The following is a 10,789-nucleotide window of genomic DNA, read 5'->3' as shown; positions in this document are numbered from 1 at the left end:
CGCATATACGGCATAGCAAAATCCTACTTACCGGACGACCCTTACTTTCCTAATCCGAACTCGAGGAATGGTGAATGGTTATGAGTAGAATCATAAGCGGGACCGGAGGTAATCGATCCTCCATGCATAGCAAGGGTTCCGCGAACCGTTTCGACTATAACGAACCTGTGACCCGTTGGGCAATCTTGATCGAGGGTTGAATGTCGACAACAATGACAACAACCACCATGAGGAGACCAACGAGGGTGCTATGACCTCAACCACGGGGGACTGACGGACAGATCCCTCCCGGCAAAGACCCGGCGGATTGCGATCATCGGGGATTAAAACAGGAAGACTACAATCTGAGTTCAGAAAACTGCGCGCTACTATAAACCCCACCATCTCATGTACTAGTGACTCAGAATTATACTACTATTCCCGATACCAACTCTCTTTTTAGGACCTTATCGCCACTCGTGAAGAGGAAAGAGAGTAAAAGGGTAGGACACACAGCATTCAAAGAAAGGATGATTGTAGCCAAGCGTTGATTGGCAAAGCTACAAAACTACATGGACCTTGCCTCAGGCACCACAAGGTATGGATCATCGTAAGTAGAGTTTATACCGCTCACAAGACCTGGTAAATTAGCTTTATAAGTATGCGTTGGTGCTACTCTATTGTAAGTAAAATCACGACACTACAAATTAAGTGGTCATACTAATCGAGAAATATATCTACTATCAAAACCCGCCCATGCACAAATGTGAAGTAGACCTGCATCGAGGTAGAAATTTTCACTGAAACCATGAATTCTAGAGTCATATTAACAAGATGGGCTTAGGATGTACCTATCAGACTCGAATGTCTATCTAGCCTTAATTATATAACTAAGCATACATCAATAGGTCGTGATAAGGACCTAGCTTGGGTGAAGTATAAGGTTTCACTTGGATACAGAGCTACTAAAATACATGAGTTTATTATACAAACAACTTCGTTATAAATTGTTTTCAGAACACCCTAAACAACCGAACTTTGATACAAATTGATATGAGATAAACTTAGTTAGAAAACTCGCGACATATAGCCATTCTAAAAAAAACTCATTATCGTCTCACCTTTAAACATATGTTGAGAAGTTTCTCCTTCATGGACCTATGGAGTGTGAACGTTCCAGTACTAATGCACCGGATCCCATCAAAATTCCTCAGCCAAGTGTGTTCGTACAAACATGATTCTAAGAGGAGTAAAGCTTAACGTCCGTATGAAACCTACTCCTAGCTACTGCCATAACTCCATCTCGAGAGCGTTAGCAGAAACACTAAGAATAGTATAGTAATGTGCAAAAATTTATATGCGTAAATATAAATTGTAAGGATGCACTTAAGACAATCATTCCCACTAACGAAGTCATTTTTCGTCATGAAACAGCTATGTCTTCACCAAGAGGCAATAAACCAACTAGCAAGGCGCCAACACTTCAGATAGACGCTGCTACTTTTCAAGCTGCAGTCACGGCAGCCGTGGCAGCCGTCATGGTGCATTTCAATACTAACAACGTCAGCAGGGGTGGAAGCGGAACTAACAATACAAATTGTGGTAACAATCAGGGACACCAATGGGTACCTACCAACAAAAATACCTCAGGCCAAAAACCTACGAACAAGAAGAGAAAGTTTTGGAACATGAAAGAGCGCCACCAATCTCAAGGATACACTAAAAGACAACAACCTAGGGCCGCCCCTACCATTACAACAGCAGTCATGACACATGCCTCGACACTAGCCACGGGGTCTACCACCCAAATGCCTGCCAGACCATATGAGGGATCACTCCCAAAGTGCAAGAAATGTGGCTTTCATCACCATGGGGCTTGCCGGGAGATGCACTGTAAAAACTGCAACAGGAAATGGCATACCGTCCGTTTCTGTAAGATCCCGACCCAGCACTTCCCTTCAATCAACTGCACCAAGGTAGGCCCAGTATGCTACCTATGCGGTGAAACGGGACACATCAAGACAGAATGTCCAACTGAGAAGAATGACGAAGGAACAGGAAGAATGTGATGAACACACCAACAGGAGCAGCAAGGAAACCATGTTAGGACTTTTGTAATGTTCCCAACGACAAAACATATAAGTACTATATGTTTGTAATGAATTTGGTACGCTTACTAAAGTAACATTCCTTCTAAAAAGTAGCTAAAACGTTCTCTCTCCTACAAATCAAACCAAAGACATTCATATGTGACCTTAGGAGCATCACCTGTAAGTTGTGATGACCTTGTCCATGCATCGGGGTTAATTTAAAATCAAAATACTAAAGTCTTGAAACAGATAATTCCATCCTAACTCCGATTCCATGTCTAGTATTAGGGGTTGAGTGGGGTCACCCACTCGACAATTTCACGATGTCAATTTACATACGACGATCATATACCGCTCGATCGTAAGGAGACCTGTCAGGAATCATGATATCAAGTATCATTACTGGCTATCAAAAACACATCCACTACCAGTGCTAGACACTGTGGTATGAATCATCTACAATAATCATAACATCAAACAAAACGGAACACACAGGAAAGAAATATAGGACACTCTATCACTCTAGTGATCTCTTCCTTCGAATACAACTTATCTCATGTTATCTAAAAAGATAGTGTTGTCGTTATCCAATTTTGATTGATATTGCCCTCGTCTTCCCGATTAAACGACTACAAAAAGGGCCTTTCGCCTAACCCTTGAATATCGAAACTATCGTCTCTCATAAACATCCAGCACGGACCTTTGGGTCATCTCTCGCTGTGGAACTCCAAAATATGCACCAGAGGAGTGTTATACTTCCCGAAGCCTTATCACATGTATTTACAGGAGACCTTCGGGAATGTCACGCATGTATCAGACAAGATTCAGGCATAGAAGCTTGGGACAGATATGGTACGAATCCTGCCATGAGCTTCGGGCTAAGGTTGCCCAGAAGGACGAGTAAATGTCCTCCCATTCAAAAAGTCCCAGTCGCGTAAACCAAACCCACATACTTCCTACCGAGCTACAAGAGCTGTCAGGGCAAACCTGTCAAACTACTCAACAATGAAATTGAAGAACCAAGCTTCTCACCCTGAAAAGCTCCGGTCTTACTCTTCAAATTAGAAAGACAAATTGCTCATAATTCCATCGATTTCAGAGGCCCCGACAACATCTCCAATAGAAACCTTTACTATCTGCCTCGCATAGATGAATAGGCCGACAAACCGCAAGGAACGAGGTACCCCTTCAGGAATTGAACCTGAGTTCTGAATATCACCATTCATGAGTATTGAAGAAGGATGTCTGAGAACAATCCTCCAATTTCAATGCGGACGCTGAAAGTTCGTAGTGATACCCTCGGATAGGATCAAACCCACTCGTAGGATTCATGAACGTAATAAATAGGATATGCCATTCTTGCTAGGATCAGTTCATCATCGTCATTTCAAATGACTTGCTTATCTACCCTTGTAGTAAGAAGGAAACCAAGGAGAGCAGCTACAACAAACCACAGAAGCAATATGATCAGAGAAGTATTACTTGAAGTTCTCTAGATACGAGTTTTGGAATTGAGGAGTCCAATTCTCAAGACACATCATTATCAAGGTGGAAATTCATAAGGATCCTTTCAATTGATCAAAATCGTTGAGAAACAGTTAGCACTGAAGAAGTTAGCAGGAATAAGCCAAAATACTGGGTCTCGCTGACCTACCATCTTAGTTCCTTTGGAACTCCTCGTAAAATACGGACCCCCTCCCAACTTTGACCCTAAAGGGAGCAACCCGTGACGGGAAGAGAAGCAAGAGGGAGAAACCTTTAAAACTCCAGTATAACAGACCAAATCCCTCTGGAAACACTCACTATGGGAAAACTTAGTACGCTTCGGAAAACATGGAAAGCCAATACCCCAGATAATTATGCCTTTCGAGATTCTGTCAGAATCTGCCCTATAACTCGCTACTTCAATCTACTCCCACGAGCTTGGTAAAATACATTCTACACGACACGTCCCGAACTTACGGAAGTATCTATCCAACGAGACTCTTGCAATTCCCCTTAACGAGATCGAGTTCCACAAGAGCCTCACCTTCGTGGAAGAACCATAGTGACCATGGACCGAGAGGTCAAGCGGACGAAACAACACCACTTCCCATTAGTGAAAGTTCGCTGGAATACTAACCAAGGACCTAGAGTCACATAGGAGCGCGATAGTCAGTCGATTAGGAAGTATCCTCACTTATGGGCTCGATTGTTCATGCCTACTCCTTGTCTAAATTCAAATTTCAGGACGAAATTCCCTCTAACGGGGGGATGATGTGACAACTGTCAAATTTCAGTCAAGTCAAAGTCAACTAAAGTCAACAAGTCAAACCATTTGACTCAAACTACCCTTGGGTACTAGAATTTACTTTATGAAATTTCTACACAACTCTCTATTCTAATGAGAGTTCATAAATCAAAAGTGCGAACATCTAGATCTCCTTAACCAAAAATTGTGGTACGTGGCTAGCCAAACCGATAAAACAATGTTGCATACTCATCGGGAGTGTGTAAGATCCTTAAACAAGGCTTAACGGTGTTTATGGACCTTGCATTGCGAAGCCGGACACTCACAAATGCCACACTCGAAACCTCTCTCAATCGTTTTCACTCTATCTCTCTCTATTTGAAATCTCTCTAGGTATGTGAAACCTCTCCCAAAACTCTCTTTGTATGAGAAATCTCTCTAAGTATGTGAAATCTCTCCCAAATCTCTCTAAGTATGTGAAATCTCTCCCAAATCTCTCTAAATATGTGAAATCCCTCCCAAATCTCTCCAAGTATGTGAAATCTCTCTCAAATATCTCTCTGTATGAGAAATCTCTCCAAGAATGTCAAATCTCTCCAAGTATGTGAAATCTCTCTCAAATATCTCTCTGTATGAGAAATCTCTCCAAGAATGTCAAATCTCTCCCAAATCTCTCCAAGTACATGAAATCTCTCCCAAATCTCCCTCCAAAGTTTCCCGTAACCTTTTAGAATCATTCGGGTCATTCCGACCCTTAACCGGGTCAAAAACGGCTTAAAACGGGGTAAAAACGAGAAAAATGGACATTATGAACCGAAACCTCTCGAGAAGAGAGAGAAGCTTCTTAGGACCCGAAGGTCCTCTTAGGGACTGAAAGCAAGAGGGCCGAACCCGAGAGCAGGGAACCGAACCCGAGAGCAAGGAACCGAACCCGAGCCAGGAGGAACCGAACCTCGCTTAAAAGGAAGAACCGAACCCGAAGACACTGTTCACTACTGTTCATTCGGTTCATTTCGGGTCTGAAATTCGCCTCTTATATCCGGACCGAACTCTCGCCTTCGTCTTCGCCTTCGCCTCTCGCTTCCTCGCCTCCTCTCGCTTCCTCGCCCCTTCGTTTCCCTCTGTTTGTTTCCGGCTACAATCCTCAGCATGGACCAAGTCTCGGCCTAGGACCGAGAGGTCTCGCTGGGAACTCATTTTCTCCCGGTTTTTGCGTAGTTTTGCGTTTAAGACCCGTTTTTAATTATTTTAACGCGGGATTTTCACCCAAAATCATATTTTAACATAATAAACCCTAAATATTCACAATTTAATCATATTTTCATAAAAATCTTTATTTAAATAATAAAAGCAAGTGGGTAAAGTACAAAGAGGTGGAGTGTTAACTTTGCTTTACCTTATGACACAAGCAACCACTCCCACACCCACTCTATGACCAGCCACACCTCCCCACCTTACCTAGGTCACATCAATGTCCTTTCCACTCAAGTATCACTCTTTCCCACGTTTTTGAGAGCTGAATATTCATCATCTCTCCTCACTTCTCTTATTTGCTCTCATTTCACAAGAAGATCAAACTCTTTCCTCTCTCAATTTCTCTCTCTAGAAATTCGAGATTCAAGGGCTGATCTTGAGTTTTTCCTCCACATTTGGTAAGCATAATCCATTCTCTTTATGATTATCTCACTTATTTCCACTCAAATCATGGATATCTTACACAAACTCCATTATATTTGTGTTAGAGCTTCGAACCTTCAAGTGATTCTTCAAGTGTTCTTGGGTTGAACACTTCTCTTCTTCAACACTTATCTACTGAAATCACTCAAGGTGAGTTCATACCCCTACATTTTCATGTTTTCTCAAGTTTTCAGGGGGGAATACAAGTTAAAACACTAAGAACATAACTAAAATTTTCTAACAGCCTTCATCAGAAAAGTTCAACTCCATTCACCGACTGTTTTGGGCATCTTAAACATTTTTGTTTTCAAAACTGTACAAGGTGAAAATAGTTCAAGTTTTTAGCTTTAAAATGACTACTTGCACATCTCCATACGATTTTTCTACAATTTATGGTGATTTTTACAAAACTGTCTATCCTTTCAAACAACAATCCGGACCAGTCTGTGATTTTGGACTTTTTCACCCAAGTTGGAGGTCATTAAAAATCGTGATAAAAATTATGAGTAAACTAGACACATTTTTTGAACTCTCAGCATTTACGGATCTAGTTTTTGACTTCGTAGGATTTTTCTATGATTTTTCCAAAACAGTGCAGAAAAACTAAAGTTAGCCAACAGCATATAAATATAATAACACTTTGTATTATGTTGAGCAAAGTGTATAATCATAAGTTCTAATTATTGAATATGTTTCTTTGTTAGTTTATCATCATGAACTGAAACTAAGTCATTCGTAATAAATATTATGCATTTATTTTAGAACAAGTATAATAAACTATAAAAAGTATAGTTTAATAAATTCATAACACTAATACATTTCCATAAAAGAGTTCATACATATTACATACATTTTAGATAAACTATAATAGGTATAGTTTATGATACATCACTCAACACACTCGTACCGAAAGGGTACATTCATACAGAAAAGATTTATATTCACACACATTTCACGTAAACTTGTTAACCTATACTATGAGACTCTCTCTCTCTCTCCCCGTACGTCCGGGTGCGGGATATAATTCCTGGTAGTTATAATCAGAATCTCCTTGAGGGAGAACGTGATACTTGTATATAGATCTATATTGGGTTTGACACCCCACACCTTGCTGCTAGCTACAGTGGGACCTGTAGGTCTACGGGTGACAAATGTCATTTCAGTTTTCGCGACGCCTGAGAACGTCGTGGCAGGTTCACATAGTCATAGTATGATTATAGCGACTCACATAGGGATATAACAATCCATAAGTTTACGGGATTCTATTTATAAAACCTAAATGAGTTTTATGTCGATTTAAAAATCACTTTTTATCTCAATGAGTACAGATATTACTGTACACTTTTGGTTTTGGTAGTTACGACTACACATCATTTGACACCACATTTATACCGTTAAGTATAGTCAATACTTGTTCTTTCTCAGTCCTCGGATTTAGGACTACATATATATAAAGTATTAACAAACATGAGAACATACAGAAATTTCATTTAATTCAAACGCGTCCATGTCCATTTAAGTTCATAACATTTTCTATTAATAAGAAAGATTACTTATACATTTTGGTCTTCGATCATAAGACTACATTACACAGATTTTAAAGAAAATATCGGATTTTCTGGATACATATTGTAACGCTTTTACAAGGAAAACGATTTATTTTTCTAACGAAATCTCTTATGAACTCACCAACCTTTGTGTTGACACTTTTCAAAACTACTTGTATTCTCAGAAATTCAGTGAAAACAGGAAATCAACAACGTTTTAAGGATGGGACGATAAATCGTCAAACAGTTCATTTTGTATCATAATGTAATTGATGTGAATCATGTAAACATGTGCTTTGATGTAACGTTTTCAATTATATTTGTGTTGGTTGTAATTACTTTGAGCACTATTATACTCATTCTTGTGATACTCTACATGAAGTCCTCCACCCCCAGACGTTTCCGCCATCCTTGGTTTGGGGGTGTAACAGATTACAACAGAAACAAGCTCAAAAACGAAATCAATTGGTAAAAACATAGTTCAAACAAGAGATTAGGTAAGAGTAAACTTGATTTTGACTTGATTCTCTTTAAAATTGAATGTAGGGTTGATTCCTTAGCTTCCCATGCTCCAGCAACACCTTTAGTCGACAATTGGCCTCCAAGGGTTCATCTATATCCTCTAGTATCGATCTGAAAGTCCCTTTATATAGATTTTCACAAAACAGGGGCTACTCGGTGAGTCCAGTGACCTACTCGGCGAGTCTGTCACTTAAAACCCGTGTACGGCAAGTCAGCGCGTCCAGAATCGCGAATGTTCGAAGTGACTCGTCGAGTTTATGGCCTACTCGTCGATTCCGTTTGGAATCAGCATTTTCTTGAAACTCGAAAGTCGTTCGAAATTGTGTCTAGTTTTCAGAACATTTTGAATCTTGTCAATCGGAGTTACGGTTCATGAGATATGGTGAAAACACTGACGAGAGGTCAAGCTGTCCAGCAACATCCTTCTTTCTTCAAAATCCAAGATCCAAGTTTCCAATTGCTAGTTCCGCTTCCATTTCCACCCGAGCATGTCATTATTGCTGAAAAAAGAAATTCTAAACTAATTAAGCACATTTTGTTCATTAAATGAGACAAATACAACATAAAGTATTAAGATAATGCATGAATTTTTTAACTAAATATGCCCATATCAACCGGATTGTCTAGATTTTCGAGCAAATCCACAAGTGATTTGATGTGGGTGCAGTAGTCAGTGATAGAGGAGTCACCGATAGTGATATTACGGATTTTGTTATCTAGCTGAATCGATTTGGAGCCTTTGTTATCTCGGAGCAACTTCTCAAGATCGTTCCAAACTCCGGATGCAGTGTTTTTCTTTTTGAGAATCATGTGCAAAAGAGAATGAGAAAAAGTGTTGTAAATCCATGATTTCACAATGGAATCCAAACGTATCCATTCATCGGAGGGAGCAGGAGACTTTTCTGTTGAAGGTTGAAGGTGATCAGAAACACCGTAGCCAATGGAGTGTGTTTCGAACAATTCACGCCAGATATCGTAATTCATACGATCAAGATCGACAACAAGAGGAACTGCATTTTTTATGTTGATTGTAGTGGTGGGTTTGTCTGCAACAAATGAGGAACAGGTGCCAGTCATGATTGCTTAAAGAGGAAGCAAAAGCAAGCATGAAGAAGAAAGAAGAACGAGAAGGAGAAGAAAATTGTATGAGCGGCTAGGGTGACCAGGGATAATGAGAAAAAATAGGAGCTTTAGTTTTTTGCTCTGATACCATGTAAGCTTGTGAGTTTTCCCATGCCAAACTCTTTCATTAGACAGTCAGTATACATACAAAATACATTATGTGGGCCGACAATAAGCAACGCTACGTATGTCTACGTAACCAATTATAAAATATATATAATAATATGCTAACATATAAGCACATATTGTCACTATATCACATGATCGTTATAATTTAAGTTTACGGCTTTAAACACTTCATTGTATTTAAGTCCTAAATTTAACAAAATGTAAGGACGCTGCATACCAACTTTTGTTTTCTTTGCATGTCATAACACATGTTTTCTTTGAAAATAAATTTCAATATAAATCGTATTGCTTTTTTCGCACCCATCATTTGGCACTGGTACATAGTATATATATATATATATATATATATATATATATATATATATATATATATATATATATATATATATATATATATATATATATATATATATATATATATATATATAGGGTTAGGTTATTTTGTTTTTTACATTTATTGTGTGCTACAATTCACCAATAAAAATTTAATAATTAAATAATTATTTAATTAAATAATTATAGATATTAACTGATTTACATAATTATATGTATATTAAATGATATCCATAATTATAATTCTTTTTATGGAAACTAATTAAATCCGTCGTTAATGCTAGCAATAACATTCTTTCAGAATGAATTTGTATATAGGTTTTATATATGAGTTCGTACTTTGTTTCAAGACTCAATCACTTAAAATACAATAAAGTTGTGTGTAATATGAAGAATGAGAGTGTATTCTACTATAATACACTCTCATTCTTTTAAATATGAATTTATTCTAAAAAATTATTATTTTTTATATTAATGACGAATTTAATTAGTTTCCATAAAAATGAGTTATAAATATGGATAGCATTTAATATACATATAATTAATTCTAAATTCCTATTGGTGTATTTTAGCATACAATATATGTGAAAAACATTTGAATATATATATATATATATATATATATATATATATATATATATATATATATATATATATATATATATATATATATATATATATATATATCATTTTATCTATATAAAAATCTTAATAAAAAGAAAATTACACCACCATCTGCGAGCTATGATTTTATAATTATGTCTACTTTTTAGATATGAGTTTATAACTATATATATATATATATATATATATATATATATATATATATATATATATATATATTGCCGTTTTATCTATATAAAAAACTTAATAAAGAGAAAAATACACCACCATTTGTGAGCTATGATTTTATAATTATGTCTATTTTTGAGATATAAGTTTATAACTATTTATATGTGCATGGATATTTATTAGGTGTTGTTAGTTGTGGGTGTAGGGTTATGTTTGTATAGTGTAGAGTACAATGCCGGATTTTAATTGTATTATTGTTTAATATATGTGTAGGGGTGTGCCCCAATAGGGTGGTACTATGCATACTTTGTCCTTGTAGCTCGGCATTGTGGTTTTCAATATTCACTATGTATAGACTTATTGTGTTA

General features: G+C 37.5%; 1 protein-coding gene across 1 annotated transcript; it reads right to left on the bottom strand.

Moving 5' to 3' along the window:
• Window positions 1-8,636: 8,636 nt before the first annotated feature.
• Window positions 8,637-9,122, bottom strand: LOC145007504 (uncharacterized). The gene has a single exon (XM_078966431.1). The coding sequence runs from the start codon at window positions 9,120-9,122 to the stop codon at window positions 8,637-8,639; it is 486 nt and encodes a 161-aa protein (XP_078822557.1).
• Between the last annotated feature and the right edge of the window lie 1,667 nt (window positions 9,123-10,789).

Source organism: Lactuca saligna, chromosome 7, assembly GCF_052625555.1.
Source record: "Lactuca saligna cultivar CGN05327 chromosome 7, ASM5262555v1, whole genome shotgun sequence".
In the NCBI taxonomy this organism is placed as follows: domain Eukaryota; kingdom Viridiplantae; phylum Streptophyta; class Magnoliopsida; order Asterales; family Asteraceae; genus Lactuca; species Lactuca saligna.
Note: the sequence above shows the minus strand (reverse complement) of the source record. Positions and strands in the feature narration are given on the sequence as shown.

Excerpts from the sequence above, each read along its gene's own strand:
- LOC145007504 (XM_078966431.1), bottom strand. The coding sequence starts at position 9,122 with ATGACTGGCACCTGTTCCTCATTTGTTGCAGACAAACCCACCACTACA.